The sequence below is a fragment of the Poecilia formosa genome, unplaced genomic scaffold, assembly GCF_000485575.1.
Source record: "Poecilia formosa unplaced genomic scaffold, Poecilia_formosa-5.1.2 Scaffold8, whole genome shotgun sequence".
NCBI classification, from domain to species: Eukaryota; Metazoa; Chordata; class Actinopteri; order Cyprinodontiformes; family Poeciliidae; genus Poecilia; species Poecilia formosa.
In genome coordinates this window covers 572,133-592,034 of record NW_006799947.1, presented here as the reverse complement: position 1 = coordinate 592,034, position 19,902 = coordinate 572,133, and the positions used below count along the sequence as shown (strand labels likewise).

At 41.1% G+C, this 19,902-nt stretch overlaps 1 protein-coding gene across 2 annotated transcripts in view; it reads left to right on the top strand.

Moving 5' to 3' along the window:
- The window catches only part of runx3 (RUNX family transcription factor 3), a 54,307-nt gene that overhangs the window by 8,467 nt on the left and 25,938 nt on the right, over positions 1-19,902 (top strand). The window contains exons 3-5 of one of the 2 annotated variants that reach the window (XM_007574568.2): positions 14,139-14,380; positions 15,005-15,161; positions 16,893-16,997. In XM_007574568.2, the coding sequence (XP_007574630.1) occupies positions 14,139-14,380; positions 15,005-15,161; positions 16,893-16,997 (504 nt within the window). Of the gene's footprint in view, positions 1-13,274; positions 14,381-15,004; positions 15,162-16,892; positions 16,998-19,902 lie in introns of those variants that run through there. The other variant, XM_007574574.2, reaches the window with a different exon arrangement.

Sequence of the window (19,902 nt, the reverse complement as noted above, 5' to 3'; positions counted from 1 at the left end):
CGTTGTGTCATTAGCTCGTCGTTAGCTGTGGCCGCCTTGACGTGGAGCGGCGACGTGCCGGGCCTAAACACAGCAATCAGGGGATTAGAGTCTGAGCCTCAATGGACGCCTCGGGCTCTGAGTCAAAAGAGGAAAATCCTGCATTGATATGCGTCCTCCACGTGGCTGCTTTGCTCCTCGTACGGAGGCAACGCCACTGCTCATTAGCTGTGAAGATGATGAGAGGAAGCATTCAGTGACTCCAGACCCGCAGGTGGTTTTCAGGATTAAAACAAATCCGAGGGGACGCGAAGGCTTCCAACTGGTTTAGCTTAATCTTACAGTGGGAATCAAGCCCAGCTGTGACTCTCTTCTGCCACAGCTACACCGATGTCTTTTAATTATTTTAATGAGTTTTAGAATCATCAAATGATCAAACGATACTTGAATAAGGTATGGCAATATTATGTGACTGAGGGATTTCCAGAGCTCCTTGAACTTGCAGCCACTTGAGCCACCACACCCCTGCTTCCTCGCGATGAGAAGCCCAGAGGGCCAGTCGAATACTTTCCAAGAGCTTTCCAAGAGTTGTCTCACGTCTGCAGAGGAAAGTGGTATGGACAGTTGTCAGGAAACCGGCACCAGGTTCCTGCTCCGATCTGGTTGAAGTCTGCAGTGAGTCAGAAGGAGCTCTGGAAGAGTGACCTTCTGAATGAGGCTTTTGAAGTCTGTTTGCTCAGGAATGACTGTGACAGAACCTGACAGAACCGACCCCACTGAAAGAACGGAACAAGTTGAAAGGACATAAAAATAGTAGAAAAGTTAAAAACCCAATACATGCTGTGCGTTTGTGTGTGAGTTTTTAGACGGTTATGCTTGAATTCATGGGAGCAGAGGTATCATACGGGAACAAAAAAAAAAAAAAAGAAAAGAGTGATGACAAAAGCAGTTTGCTTTTTATATGATTGTGACACTAATCTGTATTCAGCTTTAAAAATACATTGCAAAAATACAAATGCTGACTTTAAAGGTAAATTATTGAAAATGACTGCATGCATTTAGATAAATGTCAACAAATTTAGTCAATTAAAATGCATCTCAGAGTAAATATTTATCTCATGAATATCTTTAAGAAAGAAACAGTGCATCTCAGTCTGAACATCTTTGAAAAGTCAATCTGTTTCAAGAACCTGTTTCAGTTCAAAAAGTAAAACTTTTTGAAAACTTTTTCACCATATAGATTGGTCACACTGCAGTTATTTATTTTAAGCTATTATTCCATTATTACTGATAAAAACCTAAAATCCTATTTCTTTAAATATTCTATTAAGTCACCATCAGACAAATGCTGCTGGCATGGCCGACGCAGTGACGAGAAAGACGTCTAAACTGACAGCTGTTCACCAGAAAGTCACTGACACCTCTGCAATTAGGGTAAGCCACAAAAAGTCTAATGCAAAAGACCGTGCTGTATGCATACGTCAATAGAAAGTTTAGGGGAAGGAAAAAGTATGATTAAAAAATGTGCCCATAGGTGAAACAAACACCCACTGAAAGATTTGGCAAAGTACTTCAAAAGCCACCAAGCATAAAGGTGCTTAGGACAAACCCAAAAACGGTGGCAATACTTGTGTTAATGCTGACCTAAACAAAACAGTTTTATAAACGTCTTACCTAGATTAAGGAGGAAAAGCACTAGGTGGATGTAAGAGTATAATAGTGTACTCCAAGGGGGAGCAAGCAGATACGGATGCTATATGCAGGACAGATTGATTATAATGACTTGTATTCCTAATAAAATGTACAGACAAGACAAAACCAGATGATAAAACAAGCTCCAGTCTACTGTTTGTTGGTGAAAAACACTTTCAAAGCCATTTGAACGTACAGTGCAGTCGTCGCTCTTCACATCATGCGTTGCAGACCTGACCATGTTCCTTCACAGTTCAAAGTAACAGTGACTAGTCTGAAAAAGTAAAAACATGTGGCTTTTGTTGCAGAGAGGAATGAACAACAGCATTCCACGAGCAGCCACATCAAAGTTCTCCCCTGCAGTGGTGCTAAATAAGGGCAGACCATCCTGTTCACCCCTACCGACATCGTCCCTGATAATTAAGCGTTTTAAAACTGACGCTTCTTCCTCATCGGTTTCAATCAAACTTTTCAAATGTGTAGGGCTTCAATCAAGGGGGGGGACAGCCACACAACATGCACAAAGAGCCATTGTCTGCTGGTGAAAATGTGGTTTACAGGCTTGGCTATAAGGGCCTGGTGGTTGCTGGAAGCCATGCGCACTTCCTAATATTCGGCTCACATGCGATTTCATTTTGAGCGAGGTCTGTGTGCTGTGGGGCTTTGCCTTTGTGTGAGAGGGAAGCCTCACAACTTATTTTCCGAGTTGACAGACTGCTATGCCCCCCTCCTCCCCCTGCTGCTGCTGCTGCTCCCCTGCTCTCCTCACCCCCTCTTCCCTCTCTCCGGTGGCGCTACTATATTTGTGTGGGATCTCGAGCGAGGGAAGAGTAGACGCAGGCTGGGTTGCCATTCAAACGTGTTCGAGCTGTCAGACTGAATGGCTTCCAGCTCCGCGATCTGTCTCCTCTCCACGTCAGAGGGAGCTGTTTGATCTGACACAGAGACTCCATTGCAGACACAGGGAAGTTCAACTGCAGGGAGGTTGGATGGCTTCAGCAGCCAGGGTAGCAGCCCAGAGAGGAAAAGGTTTGCACACACAGTCTGGTTGCAATCTTGGTGTCTGTGCTGTGTATCTATAAATGTCTCCGAGCATTACTTGTCCTTTTAGTAGGTGTGTGTGGTTACAAACTGGGCTGACATATTTTTGGGGCACTGCTGTGCAAAGGGCCGATGACGCACTAGGTAATGATTTCACTGCTTCGATGCAACGACAGAGAGGTTACTTGCTGAGGTGGTGAGATGTGAAGCACGCCGTCGTCTTCATCACACACAACGCAGCTCACGCTCAGACTCTCGACGTGTCGGTGACCTCACAGCGCAGCGCCACAGTCCAACAGAACTGAGCAGTTGCTGGTGTGAGAGTGATGAAATGGCAGACGATGGTTTGATAAATATGCATCAATGGTTGAGCCACAGACCGTCTCTACATCCCCTACATTTAATGTGGCCGAGACTTCAAATAAGCAAGAGGAACTCTGAAATTAGACCCGATTTTCCAGGATAACTTCATTACGAGAGGATTTTTGGGAACATCACCTGCTTGCAGTTTGCGCTAGCAGTTAAGGAGCAGAAGAGGAGTGAATTGATGTGGCTTCTGTGAAAGATTTAAAATACTGATCTGTGTGTGGCAGCTGGGCTCTGGCACCAGTGTGTGGCAGTTAAACTGTCACTAACAGGAACTGTAAATCTTTGGCAGAAGGTGAATGCATTCAGACAGTCCCACAGGTGCTGCATGTACAATGCGTGAAAAAGTATTCGTACCCATTGAACTTTTTCACATTTGCTCCCCTGTTACAAACAGCAAACCTCATGCAGATTTCAGAGGACGGAGCAACACAAACTAGTGCATAATTGTAAAGCAGAATGAAAATGACACCTGGGTTTCAAAAACGTATATAAACATTAACCTGAAAAGTGTGGCATGCATACGTTTATCTCAATGGAGTCAGCAATATGGCTGGAATGACAGTTGGACGTTAAAGCTTTGCACATCTAGAAACTGAAATCTATGCCCATTCTTTTTGCAAAATAGCTCAATCTCATCCAGACTGAATGGCCAAAGTCTGAATATCAGTTTTCAGTTATTGACAAATTAAGAACTTTGACTGAACCATTAACACAGCCTTATTTTTCGAGGTTTTCTTCTGTTACAGCCATGTGTTCAGTTCCAATTCATGTTCTCATGAACTCTGACAAGTGTTCCTGCTCCTGAGAAGACAAAAGCATCCATCCACTGTGATGCAGCCATCACTGTGTGTCATAGGAAAATGTGCAGAGATAGTTTTCCCCCCGCACAAATTGTTTTGCATGTAGGCCAAAACGTTTAATTTTTACCTCATCTGACCAGAACTGTGTCCCCTGCAGGGCTTGTGGCAAACAGCAAATCATACTTGCATTTTTTTTTTCTTCTTTAAATCGCCACATTCTCGACGCTTCTTCATGAAGCCCAGATTGGTGGTTGACAACAGATTTTTACACCTGAGTTGAGAATCTCAGTAGCTCCTGGTTGACAGCCATGTTGTGACGGATTTGAAATGGTGCCATAGTTGTGATAATATATTGAACAGAGCTATGTAAGGGGTTCAACGTTTTGATGTGGCGTTGCTTTATATAATGGAAACCACAAATGTCCACGCAGGAAGATGCCTGAATTACAGTGTGGCTCTCTCTTTGTGACAGTTTCGTTTACATATGCTTTAGCGGCGAGACGCATACTGAAGCGGGAGGTGTGCTCCCAGGTTGTCTGTGCCGTGTGTGAAAGATGTGTGTGAATCTGAGCGTCCTGCAAGCACGTGACTGCAGGTCGATGCTTCTGTTTCGGATGAAGCGTGAGAGAGCCTTTAAGCTTCTCCAAACCTTAGGTCCCGACTTGGCTTGCAGTGTTTAATGGTCTTCGTGATGCTGTTTGTTCGCTAATGTTATCAACAAATCTCTGAGGATTGCACAGAGCAGTTAAATTTCTAGTGAGATTTTTTTTTTTTTTTTTTTTTATCTTCAACTTCATAATTATTCACCACTTAGTGTTTCTCTGTTATATAGAAATCTCAATAAACAACTTTGAAGTTTGTGGTTGTAACGCGGCAAAATATTATGAGGCTTCAGGGGTGCCGATGCTTTTTCCTTCCACTCTAAGTGTTAGTGTTTCCCAATCCTTCAGTTTTTGTCTGTCCCTGAGCCATCTTTAGGTGCACTCAGCAAACTTTTAGCAGGGCTCTTTTGGCAAAGTCACGATGGCTTATGTGTTTGTCTGTAGGGGGTGGTGGTGCTGTCACTTTGGCAAGGCAACTGCACATATTGCAGCGATTACCACAGCGGAAAAATGTTTTTCTGCAACATACAATTACTACAGATTACAGATTGCCGTCCTTGCATCAGAAGCCCTCGCCAGAAAAGGAGAAACACTGCATTTGTGTGTGGATGTGTGTCGATACACACAAACAGACAGAGACCCAGAGACAAAGAAAGATGAGAAATGATTATAGCTCACACCAAAAACCACAACTGGAAAAAATGGGGGAGTTGACGTATTTATGGGTCTCATTTAGATTTAAAACTTATACTGACTTTCAGGGGTAAATAAAGGAAGAAGAAATGCAATCTGTCCTTCAGTACCATGAAGAAAAGCAGCGCAGGGTACGTTCATGAATCCTTCGTCCATCATCAGCAGCATTATGAATACCGTACGCTGATGTCCTTATGGCGTACACAACGCTAAATGCCACACGTTACATTAATTTGGTTCCAGGTTACAAATCATGATGAGCATCAGAAACTTTCCTTCAGGTCACACTAAACAATATAGCCAAAAAGTGGTGCCCCGCAGCAAGGCAGGGCCCTATTTACAAACCCACCAGATCAAAACTCAACCCAAAGTGCTCCTATAATAGGCACTGGGGCCTTTTGGTGAGCTTACCATCCAGTTCTACTTTTAGTGGGTTTCCAAAAGAATAAACAGGCCTGCAAACCACATCACAGGCAGCTCACTGTCATCGTTGGGTGAGTGTACCCGACGGATGATGTGAGGGCGGGGCGAGCGTGACACTGAGGTCTACGGGGAGTTACCCCCACCACCCAGCCCCCGGCAGCTCAGGGTGTGGAGTGTCTTATTGAACTGCGGCTGAAAGGACAGGGAGAGGGTCTGACCCCATTCAAATCCCAGATTACAGTGAACCGATCAGGCTGCCTCATAATCTGTACCACGAATGAACAGCTCCTGAAACTTTGGTGTTGAAAAGAGACATCCGTTTGGTCACACAATTACGTTTTGGTACCAAAAACTGGATTTGAATTCAGGAAACAGTGGAGGAAAAGAAAAATCTATTGAAAGAGTGCAAGTGTTAAAAAAATAAAACTCCTTCAAAGTACCATGTAAAGTAGAAAAAAATCTGTAAAAGGATTCAAATTTGTTTTTGAATTATATATTCAATATCACTAGTTGCTCTGAGGTAAAATATGTTATATCTGAAAACACACAATAAAACAAATACTTAAGTAGAAGCCACAAATCAAGCACATTTCTTTAAAATAGCATCAAAAGTGTTGAATAATCTCAATTAAATTATTTCGTTTAACAATAAACTATACTTTCTTGTCACATATTTAAACAATATGAATTAAGGTACTGTAATATCTAAATGAATGCTGACTTTGAATGCTGGTTATTAAAAATATCTGCCTATTTAGGCCTATTAGACAATGTGAAGCACATTTTAAAAAATGTAAAATGCAGACATTTCCTATTTGTAAAAAAGCGTCTCGATTTCAAAGTTTTGTGTTTGAATGGAACTTGCATGAACATGCAACAGCTGGTGGATAAATCAGAATACCATAAAAAAGTGAATTTATTTCAGCAATTTAGATCAAAATGTGAACCCATGTGTGATACAGATTCATTCCAAACACAGACATGTATGTGAGGCATTCGTTTCTGCCCAAAATGTGGTTTTTCAGAAAACAAAACGGCATGTTCCTTGTGCACCTTTTTGTGCAGCAGTTTTTCCATCAACTCAACTTTCCATTATTAACATGCTTGGAAACGGAGAATTATTTCAGTAAAGTTCTTCTGTGACTTACCCTCCTCGTAGAGGGCATCAGTGACTGTCTGCTGAGTTAATGGTAAGTCGGCAGTCTTCCCAGTATCATCTGGACCATAACACAGAATTTCTGAAACTAAAATCATCATGTAATGCAAACAGTGCTTCTTCAAACAGCAGTTTACTGGACGGCTTGAAGTTTGCTTTCAGATTTCATTATTTTTTACTGGAAGTGTCATGTTAAAAGCTGCAACACAAGCCCAAATCGTGGTTATTTCATCCTCATGTAATAATTTCAGCACATTTTGATTGTCAAGACGTAATGTGTATTTGCTTACTGTAACTAAAGGTCAATTCTACTGGTTCACAAATTGCTCCAAGCTTGTTCCCCAGCAAACATCTGGTGCTGAATACAGTTGTGACGATGTGTCCCGATGTCTGGTAGTATATTAAAACATGAGAATAACATCTGATAAATTTTCGCCTCGCAAAGTTTTGTTCTGCTTTCTAACAGCCCCTTTGTACTACAAATTTGTTCAGTTTACTTGTTGATTATCTAAAAAAAAAAACTAAGGAAACATTTGCATCCTATGTTGTCTAAGTAACAGGTGACTTTTAAGGGGAGATATGAATATCTACCAGAAAAGTTTGTTTTAACCTTTAAAGATGCAAAACCTGACCTTTATTAACAATGTTGCAGAAGATACAGTCATAATGACAGCTTAGTAAAAGTTCCCAAGATGTTCGAATCACAGCGGGGGTTTAAAACAAAAGCAGTACAATAACGCTGCCTGAAATATTGAGCAGTCTTATCGTCGTGTTTCTCTACTCACTTGACAATTGATACCAACTACAGTTTTGAATCAACTTTGTTTTTTTGTTGCGACTGGAACCTTGAGGCTAAAGTTGTGGTCAAAACAGTAAATGAAGGAGGCGTCTTGAATTTATTTCCAGAAATGAAATTAGCAGAAAGAATGATTGGAAACAGCATCTTTATGTAAAATTTATGGCTTGCATGAAAACATGTTTGACAAATCGGAGTGCAATGTTAATGTTCCCTTGTATGTTTTGCAAGCTAGTCTATTATTTTACAAAATAAATCAGATTCAGCACTTCAAATAATTGTTTTCACCTTTAATAAGTCTGCATATTTGATTCCCTTTACATATCTGAACCAATATATACTTAGATGGTTTTTATTCTTATTTAAGTTAAGCCATAAGATCATTTTAAAGTGCAGCTGTCACTTTGATAAGGCATCACAGATCCTCTCGATTTAAAAATTGTAACTTGAAAAATACTTTGTCTAATGTTTGAAATTAAATGTTTAACATAAAAAAATTATTTTTCTTTGACTTCACAGTATGAGAATAAATAGAATTGCTAATTAAATGTGGTACTTGAGTAAATATATTTAGATTACTCTGGAGGATTAAGGATGTGTCAGACAGCTACATGCAGCACATGTCTGAAAATCTCTTTAAGAACCCTGTTTACATTCAGCAGATAGAAATAAAAACCTTTTTGGAGTTTTCCCTTAGCAGCCATTATGACGCTCGGTTGTTTCAGACAAATTTAATAAGCCCTCTGCTCTGCACCTTTTTTTTTTTTTTTTTCTAAAATGCAAGCAGAATATTAAAGATGTATGAGATGAATGTGCTCATTGTCTCCTCCGGTGACCGCTGCATCTCAGCTCATCACGCTTACATAGTAATTAGGTGCTGGGTTTGGAAATGTCACCGCTCTGTTCATTTTCGCCTGGATAAAATACGCTCTCGGTGCCTTCAAGGATCTGAAATTAGGGGCCTGACACTCTTATTTATGAGTTATTGGATGTACAAAGCAGAGATCCATGAGAAAAACTGCAGACGTTTGAGTACACAGATGCATTCCTGCCATCATTAAAACTAACACAGACGACCTCTGTGGACAAAAAAGAAACATACAAATTTGTATGATCGAAATTGCTCAATGTGTTTCCTATTTTCTTGTCTGAACATCAAAATGGACAAAAATGACCGCCAATTGTGATGTGCTGACACGTTGTGTAATCAAAATTTGAGGAAGAATCAGCCATCAGAGCAGCGAAAGACCCAAAACCCAAACAGTCTGTACCCACTCAGTGTTGTTTAAAAGTTTCTCCATATACTTGTGTATATAAACACTCTGACGCTAGAATATGATTTGGCTTTGAGGAGACTGGCACAAATGACTTTTGGTGACTTACATCATGCTTGGGGAGTCTAATCACAGACACTCTTGTCATATCAAGCAGAAAAAAAGTCCACTTCACAGCGAACTGCGTTTCAACAAAAAAGAGAAAAAATAGGAGGGAAGGGTAAACAAGCCCGACGTTCCACAGCCACCACAGAATTCATCATTCATGGAGAAAAAAAATAAAAAATACCTCAAGCCCCAAAAGAAGAGCTAATTTAATCCGAGAGGAATAAAACTCCATTTCATAGGAGTCGTTCATTCAGAACACTCATATTTCCACTGAAGAGAAACCCCCGGCTGAAACTCGAGCAGACACTTTTCGGAAGGAATGCATTCGGTGGGTTGAGGGCCAAAGCTCGCCCTGTAATTTGTGAATGTACAGAAATGTGTGAGCGCCACAGCTTCTCTAAAGATAGAAATCTTTGTCTTATGTCATCGCCGAACCTCAAACTATTTCTAATTGCCCCCCTCTCCCTACCTCTATCCCCCTCTTTTTTTTTTTTTTTCCAAATGAATAACTACCCCTTCAAAAGGCTTATGTGTGCCACGTCTGAACTGAAAATAGCCTGGGAGTTTACACAAGCTAATAGATCAAATTCAGTAAAAAACAAGAAACTTTGAAAGCAGCTTCATGTATCCGAGACTGTCCCCGGCTTCAAAGTGACTTTTAAGTGGCGCTGAAAGCTGTGTGGGTGGCATTTAGAGGCAGGTATATATTGCAGACCCCAAAGGCTTTCACTGGTTTCTCTGCTAAGGGTGATCACAGTCATATTAGTCTTTACATTCTGACTCATTACACAAGAAAACTTAAAGTACCTGGGGTTTTTACTTCACCTTTAAAGCAGAATAATGATGGAAAGAGTCAATGCAAGAACTCCGAAATTAGATCTTTGGTTCAAATTATTAAAAAGAAAAATGTTTTTTAGATGATCTTTCCAATAGTTTGTCAATTTTCTGATACAGTAAGCTCTTGTTTTTTTTGCTTAGCTGGAAAATTCAAATGGAGAGAACGTCTTAATCACAAGTTTTCACGTTGTAACCACTTGTTAACAATGATGTGATGCTCTTGTCATTTGCAACTGCAGGCTCCGTTTCCCTCTTTATTCTTTTAATGGCAAGTAACCTATATGCCACGGCTTATTTTTGAGGTGGGTCCGGGGGTTTCACATGTCCTCCAGGAGCTCTTGTCTTGATTTCAGGCTCAGCCCACTCGGATCATTAAAAATCGTTCAGGGGCACGGCGGGCTCCGTCCTCAATGCCTGTGCGGCTGAAACCGTAGAAACTGCGTGCTGAAATGCCGAGGTCTAAATGTGACAGGCGCCCGGAGCGCACATTACGGCTGAGTGGGGTGAAGCTGGAGCATGCGGTCACGTATTAATAATGAACTACGGCAGGAGGGCGACTAAAATATCAGCAGCATTGTCACTGTCCCAGTTGAGCTGTACTTGAAATAGATGCTGCATGATAGGTGATCTGAATGGACATGATGCTTTTTATTTTTTCCTTTTTTTTTTTTAGATTAAGGGTTGCAGACTTGATCCCTGAATGCAGGGAACGCTTCAGAAAGTTTTGCAAGAGGTGGCAAGTCAGCAATCTTTGTGTGGCAACACACTGAATATATTAGAGCAGCCATTCTTTCCTCAGAACTCCCCCTGTGGGTACCGCTGATGTGAACTGACAATGTGAGCTAGAACTGAGGGACATTTCTGATTTTTGATCTTTTTTAACTTTTCTTTTTCCCTTAATTTGAATCAGACTCGTTTCAAGTATTTTGTCGTGTTACTCAAAATCCTATTTTGCTAAAATCCTATTTAGCAGTAGGGCCATCAAGGAAGGGTCAGCGGCACAAGGCCCACCATTCATTGGCTTGAAATAATTTAAGATGATGTCATTTTGTACTTGTACACTTTCTTGCACAATGTTTTTAGGTGAAGTATTATTTTATAGCAGTCAACAGAGAAAAGATTTAATTTAATAATATGACCACAACGTGGTAAAACTAGGTAATTAAAAACAATTGGTATCGTTTTTAAAGCAGGTTTGCATATTAAATTTTCTACTGGCAGAAGAATCAGATATGTCAGAAATTAAGAGAGGGACAGTACTTTGGACAATAACTGTATCACACGCTCACATATATTGACAGATTTTCAGCAATTTAGTAACAGTACTAGGTTGTTTAAAATAAAAAAATGTAACAAAGCCAGGTTTTCTTGTTTTTTTTGTTTTTGTTTTTTTAAATGAGACCTAAGTTTCTTATTTCTGTCACATAAAACTGAAATTCCTTTCTGATTTGGTTTTGGTGTCTCGCCTCTGAAGGACCACCATCTGGTCACTCATTAAAAAACATTCTGGAGGGCATTCCTGTCAGTCAGACAGCTCTTAGGTAATTTTTCCACATAAGCAAATTAGTAGGTTTTAAGAATTTTTTTTTTTTTTTTTTTGGATTTTGTTGCAACAATAACCAACATAGAAACAAAAAGGTGTCAAGTTTGTAGCTCTAGTACAATACTAATTTAATTTAATCAACTAAAACATCTTATGTGTTGTATTTCTTTTCTTTCTGTTTTTTGGCAGAAAATCATCTTTTTAATCACTCAATTAAACTTGATTGATTGATTTCTTTATAGTAAAACTTAATCTTAAAATTACCAATTTTTTTTATTTTTTATTTTATTTTAATTCATTTCCCCCACATCCAATCACACTGTACCTCTGACGAGACTAACGGGTGATTAAAGAAATTTTAAAGCCACTTTTGGCGTCTCTTCTCGCCACTTAATTTATTCTCCTGCAAGTAAACAACTTAAAAGCCACCACGCACGCGCAAAACGCGCGTGAGCACGACGACAACGGGGCCCCATAATTACACACCCTCTGATGCAAAGCATAGATGCGCTTAAAAACATGTTCGAATGATTTATTTCTTTATTTTTTTAATCTGGGATCAAGATAAGAAAGACGGATGCTTCTCATCATTAATAGGAAAAAATAAATGAGAATTACGAATAGCTAAATAAATAATTTCGCCGTCCAATATTTACCAAATTAATGCTGACCATTTAAATCCACAATAGCAGTTTCTAGAATTTACACTCAAATAGTAAAGATGTACTGATTATTTTAGTAGAAATTGCCAACTTCGGCTCCGTTAAGGACAAAAACTCATATCAAATATGAAGTCGAAAATGTGGTCCCCATTCATTTTAACGCACAGTAGGTGTTATTTTAAAAGCTTTAATGATATTTAAAACTTCCAGCAAAAAAAACAAAAAAAACAAACAGAAGTATATAAATCAAATATGACCTTATGAAGTGATGGGGGGGGGGAAAGTGCGTTTTCAGCATGAAAAACCTTAAAGTGTCGTATTTAACTTTCTGGGTTTAGTCTAGAATATTTCAGGTTTCCGACTCTCTCGCAGGCAGATAAAGGTTGCCCTCCTCTCTGTGCCTCAGTAAGTGTGAAATATGTGGCTCAGACTGGTCGAGCTGACAGCGATTGAAAAGGCAAACGCGCCAACTAGTGTCAGAAGGACGTATGGCCTCGGAGTTTTGCAGGGTGTGCCGTCATTTCATGCAACTTTTTGAGTTCCTAATAATTTAAGCCTCTGGCGTACACAGACACATGCAATTATAAATGGGTTGCGTGTTTGATGTGGAGGCAATTAAGAGACCATTGCACGCTTGTTTTAATTTTCTATATTTAATTCAAACCAGGTAATTAACGCGATAAGAATCTGCCCGAAACCCCAATTTTGCTTTATGAAAGTTTTTATTTACTTGGAGAAGCAATGGAGCCGCCAGACACGGCTGATGGCTTTTCAAGATGAGTTAGTGCAATTAAAACCACAGGTCTGTGAGAGTTTTTTTAGATAGACGACAAACAGATCAAATAAAAATGATTTAAAAGAAAAAAACAAGTCAGTGACATGGGATGGAATAAATCAACGTGAAGAGAATAAAGTTTAAGATATTTAATTAAATGTTTTGTTTTCCTGTCGCAGCAGTTGCGTTGTATGGACTCGATTTTTAATACATCAGATCTAAATCTGAGACCATTTTAACACCATTAAGTCCATCAAATTTTATGTGCATCACATTTATCTTATTGCTTTACGTTATCAGCTGTGCGTAAAAAAAAAAGAACTATAATAATTCATAACTTATAAGAAAACTATTTACCCATGTAGTCTGCAGCTCACGGAGAAGAGCAGATATGTATCAATAATTGAGCCGGTGTAGTATGTGACAACGGGGCAGATCCGGAGAAGAAGCGACGCACTTTGATTGGTGCGCCAAAGCCCAACCCAGCGCACTCATTGGCTGAACCCAGTCACCAAAAGCTGAAATGAGTTGTGTAAAAGTAATATCGCGGCACTCTGCAGCCTGCTCAGCCACAAGTCTCCTTCTTTGCGCCCCATAAAGGATAACTTTGAAAGGAAATCCAGCTGGAGCGACGGGGAACCGTTCCTTTTTATTTCAGGATCTCGCAGATCCAATCGGGAAAATTACTTTTACGCACGAACAAAGGACTGCTGCAGTTTGATTGCTTTTATTCGAGTTCAGGACATTCAAGTTAGATATCTCTCTCTCTCTCTCTCTCTCTCTCTCTCTCTCTCTCTTTTGCTCAGCGGTGATGGTAGTTTTATGGTGATATTTAGAAGTTGCGACAACCGCTGAGCTGGACTCTAACTTTTACATGTATCGTGGCTGGATTATCGTTTTGTTCCAAAAATATTTAGGGGGATTTTTTCCTTAGTTTGGTGTTTTTAACTGAGAGTTAGAGTGCTCTGTGGTGTTGATGTATTGTTTACACGCGGCTGAAAGTATTCAAGTGTGCGGTAGATCCGAGCGCAGATAGAAAAGTCCAACCCTGCGCAGAGTTTGGACAGCGTCAGCTTGTTAGATACATATATGCAACTCTGATGTTCTTCAGGATGAGACATTGTGGGTTGCTGATCTAACGCCAGTCAGCAGAGAGTATTGTTATTTTTTTTTTATTATTATTATAAATTTTTTTTTATTCAATCAGTGGAACTTTTTTTTCGCCCCCCTTCGCGTTCGCCTCCATCCTTTGAGACCAGCGACGTCTGGACCAGAAAGAGAGACACGAACTCCCCCCAATAACCTGAGTTTGCCTGTCCTCCAGAGACTTTGACACAACCCCAGTCAGGTGGCGCTGACCCAAGCTGTTGTGATGCATATTCCCGTAGAGCCGCCCACCACAAGACGGTTCACACCGCCCTCCACGTCCTTCCCCTGCAGTAAGATCGGAGACGGCAACGGGCCCATGGCCACCCCGGGGCCCCTGAGGACGCGGCCAGACAACAGGAACGTGGTGGACGTCCTGGCGGACCACGCTGGAGAGCTAGTGCGGACCGACAGCCCCAACTTCCTCTGCTCCGTGCTGCCGTCGCACTGGCGGTGCAACAAGACGCTTCCCGTGGCTTTCAAGGCAAGATTGGTGGTTTCTAAATAACTAACTATTCCTCATTTTAATAATGCACAGAGTTACTTTCCTACTGTAATGACAGAGATGGTCTGATCTGTGCACGGGAATTTAACTGCTGGTGTTTTATAAATTTACACTGAACTTTATTCGAGCTAAAATTTAATTATTAAGACGCAGTAAGACATTCAGAGGCATTGCAATTTGGAGCTAGAATTTGAAGTCGGAAATGTGAAACCAAGATGCAGTAAAGCTTCGTTTTTATCCATTTTTGCATAATTTTATTCACAGTTTTCTAAAAATATATTATCCAAATGATGAGACATCGGGGGAAAAAATAGCCGGATAGAGATAGAATGGCCACCATGCAAATCAAGATGTTGACAAACATTTAACTGGATGTCAGCGGTAGATTCATACTGCTGTGTGTTATTGGTAAATCTCTCTCCTGCATGCTACACGTTTAATACAATTTGCATTACTAACATTGTGGGGAAAACTAAAAGAAATTTGGAGTTAATTATAGGACAACCGGATGTGGTTTCTACGCGAAGTCCAACGGAGATTTTCTTTTATTATTATTATTTTTGGCGACCCGCAGTGACCACCTGCTTTTCCTCCCGTGCGCAGGTCGTCGCGCTCGGCGACGTTCCCGACGGGACACTGGTCACTGTCATGGCCGGGAACGATGAGAATTACTCGGCCGAGCTGCGGAACGCCTCCGCGGTGATGAAGAACCAAGTGGCCCGCTTCAACGACCTCCGCTTCGTGGGCAGGAGCGGACGAGGTGAGTCAAAACTATGAAACCCTCTCTCTCTCTCTCACACACACACACACACACACACACACACGCAAAGGCGCGCGCTCTCACAGATGCTTTCAGGGCCTTCTTGCAAACAATTAGACGATGACAATGTTTCTACCCAGGAAACTAATAGATCGCAATCTTATTTCCGTGTTTGTGTACACTCATTCCTTCAGCATATAAGGAAATCTTTATCAGCATTTTAATTTAAAAAAGTTAAAACATTTACGTTAGTTTTATGAGTCATTCTGGCGTGGATAATTTCACTCTGTCCATTTCTTATTATCAAATATCACGGCCTTGAAGCGCGGATGCAACTTATCTGTATATTCCAAATCTAAGAGAGCACAAATTATCATCCATCCTTTCTAGGTGGAAAGATGAGCGCACACATTATTATTTTTTTTTTTACCAGCTGATTCCACTCTTTAAGTCCGGTTTTATCATCCGCGTTGGGTTTAATTCTTGTGCAGAAACTCACACATCAAGGCCCGAGTGCAGGATGTTGCGGTTAAAGCGCAGGCCTGCTGACTGTACTTTTTGTACCCTATCAAGCAAATCAAAACCTCTCAATGTCAAAGCATAAACAACCGATTGTCTCCACATAAAACATTATTCAAAAGTTTGAATGTCACCGAGTGGAAGAAGCATTTCTTTAATTATCAAGGCATTTTTTTTACTATTTACCCCACTCATCATATATATATATATATATATATATATATATATATATATATATATATATATATATATATATAAAAACCACAAGATTCATGTCTAATGGATAGGCTGCAAGCAAACCTGAATAATACAAATAAAATCAGTTACAGGGTATATATTTAATTTATGCAAAACAAAACAAAAAAACTTTCTGCTCTCCTCTCACGCTCTCTTGTTTTTAAGATAAGGAGTCCCCCCCCCCTTCCTCCCAGACACACACACACACACACACACCACAGGCGTCACACACTGCCTTCCTCTTCTTGCACAGACTCTAGTGCAAGAAATATGTGAATGTGAGAAAGTTGGTCACTTCTAATCTCTGGATGGCACAAATACCTCGGAAGCCATAATATAATATTATTATGCTGTGGTATTCAAAACGGATTACTACACATGACAGAAAACACTGTTAAGTAAATAAATAAAAAGTCTTGCGAGTAAACCAAGTTCTCCTTCTCTCTTACATTTCTAAAAATATATATAAATTCTTTTACATGCATATAAGACACTCTGGTCAGAGTGGGAGGTAGCAGTTTCATGGAGGTGGTCCTTTCCCCTCCCGGGGCCCTCCTTTCATTCTGCTACTGCTTTGATTCAAATGCTGACAAGATTTAGCCAATAATATTCTGTTGCTGTAAGCTCTTTGGGAGGAATCTGGAAGGCATTCTGACAGTAATCAAAATCATGTTTATGGCAAACCTGTCAACAATATGTTTTTTTTTTTTGTTTTTTTTTTTCATTTTAGCAGGGAGAACTGATTTGAAGGTCTCAAAGAAAATATGCAATGACTTATTAATCCAATTTAATCAGGCTTCTAAAATCTAATCAGCTCAAACCAACCCTCCACCCCCCCCCCCAAAAAAAAGATAAACACAGATTCAAATCAAATTGTTTGATTTGATTTTCAAAATGAGGTATTGTCGAGCTTAGTGTAATTCTAACCGATGATGAGTGGTCCGTCATCATGAATGCAATGTGGTTTTGCTGCAGGAAAGAGCTTCACCCTGACCATCACAGTGTTCACCGGACCACCGCAGGTGGCCACCTATCACCGTGCCATCAAAGTCACCGTGGACGGACCCCGGGAACCGCGCAGTAAGTCCACGCACACAGACATCATCACACACATACCACAAATCTGGCATGCACTGCGGAGAGATGCGGCTGCTGCACAGCCATCCCATCAGAGCATGTGTGGGTGTCAGTATCTGTTCACAGTAAGAGAAACGCATGACTCATGTGCCGTTAGGAAAAAAAAAAAAGACACAGAACAAGGCTGATACGTGTCCATGCGTAGGTGTGTAACTACTCACAAGTGCAGAAATCCAGTTTTTCACCAGAGTTGGTTTTGGGGTTAAGATAAAATTAAGGTTTTGGTTAAAAGGTGTGGTTAGGAATGGAGTCTCTGGAGGACGAAGGTAGAGCAGCTTATTGTTCTCAGTAGAATAGCAGTGCAGGTGTGTGTGTGTGAGGATCACCGTCATGGTCCAGTCGGAGGAAACTGCAGCACATTAAGGCGAAAACCAAAGACCACTAAGAGGACCTGAGCGTGACTCCAAGCCACAGGTGGCTCCGCTCCTCCTCGCCTTCCTCTCAGCGCTGGTCAGAGGGGTCCTACCTGCTGACCACATAAGTGGCTCGTTGATTTAACGCAGGGCAGGCCAGGGGCACTTCCCACGGCGTTCTGAAGCTGTTGGCGCCCTTGCTTACCCACATGCAGCTGCGCTTCACATGTGGGGCAAAAGCAGCCAATACGGAGGGGATGGAGGAGCTTAATGTTAATCAGATGCATCCATTGCTTCAGGGGAGAACTGTACGTGCATAAATGTGTTGTACGGTTCAAAGTTAGACAAGACGGGCGTCTTTTTATGATGGCATCCATGAAGGGTGCGCGTTTAATGTGGCGCTAAAGGTTTCTCCGAACAAATGGACGCTGTGGTTTTGTGGAGGTGGATACTGGGACAGGGTGGATTTAACCCAGTCAAAACAGAGCGCAGCAGTGTCACATGAGAGGGGATATGAGCAGCACCACTCCTCAAGCCCCCCGTAGCCCCCCTCGCCATGCTGGATGCTATTTGCAGAGGTATAATACAGAGCACTGACTGCATAATAGACACTATGTGTGTGCATGGTTTCAATTTCTGCTGTAGAACAGAAAGAAAGAAGTTCTCTAAAGACGTGTGTGTCTGTGCATAAATGCGTTCTGATGTGCAGTCCCTGGTTTGAAATAACTGCGCGCATTAAAGTTGTCTCCCGTCTGTCTGTCGACACGTTTCGGCTCCAGCTCCGAGCTACTTTTACTCTGGCGCTCAGTGCTATAAAGTGACACTGTTTAATATAGGCCAGGAGGAATTTAAGGCTCCATTAAAAAACGCTTTTTCACCGAGTTGAATTCACAGAAGGAGCAAAAATAAACTTCTGCTGAAGCTGATTTAAATGAATATCATTTTCATATTTACAACAGAGAACCTCATGAGCTCAACCACCTGATAACGGAGGAAACATTAAAACCTCAATGGAAACAACACATCTAATCATCCCCGCATCATCATCAAAGTAATTTAAACAGCTGACAAAACAAGCAAATATAGCATATTAATATTGTCCATTATGTTGGGGCTGAATGAGCTTTCAGATCCGGGGCTCAGATGACATTTCGGCCCACTTTACTGCATTTGAGACTTTGTAGCCTTGAAATAGAAATTGCACGAGATGATATAAAGGAGCTCTCATATTTTAAACAAGGAACACATTCTCAGAGTCATGTTGCAGCAGAGTCGGAGAACAGGAACACTCGCTGCCTTTCAGATGTTATTAGGACCATAAAAATAATCAGATTCCTCTATAACCACAAGGAACCGACTTACATCGCTACTATTGAACAAAGCAGACAGGCACCATAAAACTACCAGGATTTTTATTTTTTTTATTATTATTAATTGCATCCTTTTGGGGACAGCTTTGTACTCCCAAGTAGCTTTGATTTCTGGTTTATGATGCCACACAAAGTGCCGTGCAGAAAGGCTGGGGCTTCTGCTCAGGCAGCAGGGCCGTCATGCTCAGGGCTTTGGTAGGCTGTTTGTGCAGACAGGGCCCCTCTGCATTTGCATGGAAACCAGCCGAGCCGCGGCAGCGGAGCGAGCACCAAGGGGGAGGACGTTTTAATTAATGTTTGCTGATCCAGTTGGGAGAACCTGATGGACAAGACTGCAACGGTGGCTTGCCTGGGGCCATGAAACAAAGAATGACATGCCTTCTGAAAACACCTGAGCAGTAGGTTAGACACACATACCGTCTGGGCACAGTTGTGTACACTAAAGTAGCTCCACATGCCCAGACACACACAGATACAAACACAGAGAGACAAGTTCTGCCCCTGAACAGAAAGTATGCTCTGCTAAGTATTTTTGTCGTCTTTGCTGCCGATTTCCTCATCATGCATCCGGCATTCGTCATTATAACAGCTACCCCCCCCCCACACACACACACACACAGACGCACGCACTTCTTTAGCTTTGTCACACACTATTATCATCCTTTGGCTGTGCTGAAACTGGAAACAGTGCTTATAACTGCCAATGACAGCAGCAAGGAATGACATGCAGCAAATGAACATGTGAGAAAAAAAAATATTAGAAATAATTTCTGTGTAAAGAAGATTCCAGGAGCTATATTGACTTCTGAAGTTTTTCTCACATTGCTTCAACATGACATCACCATTCACCTATTTACCGACAGGGGAAGAGTTGTTGACAGCTCTGCATCTACTGAGCTTAAGATATTTTGAACTTGTGAAATGATATTTAGAAATTGTATTCACAACTTCTCTAGAGGGGTTGAGGATCTAATTTCAGAGGTAAAAAAAAAATTAAACTTGAGGATTTATAAAGTTCTGTAACCTGGTTTTCTGCCAGTGGCTGTGACTGTTTGCTCTTCAGACTTTGGCAAAGCAGCTGTTAAATACAGATGTCTGTTTTCATGTAAGAAACATTTAAAAAAT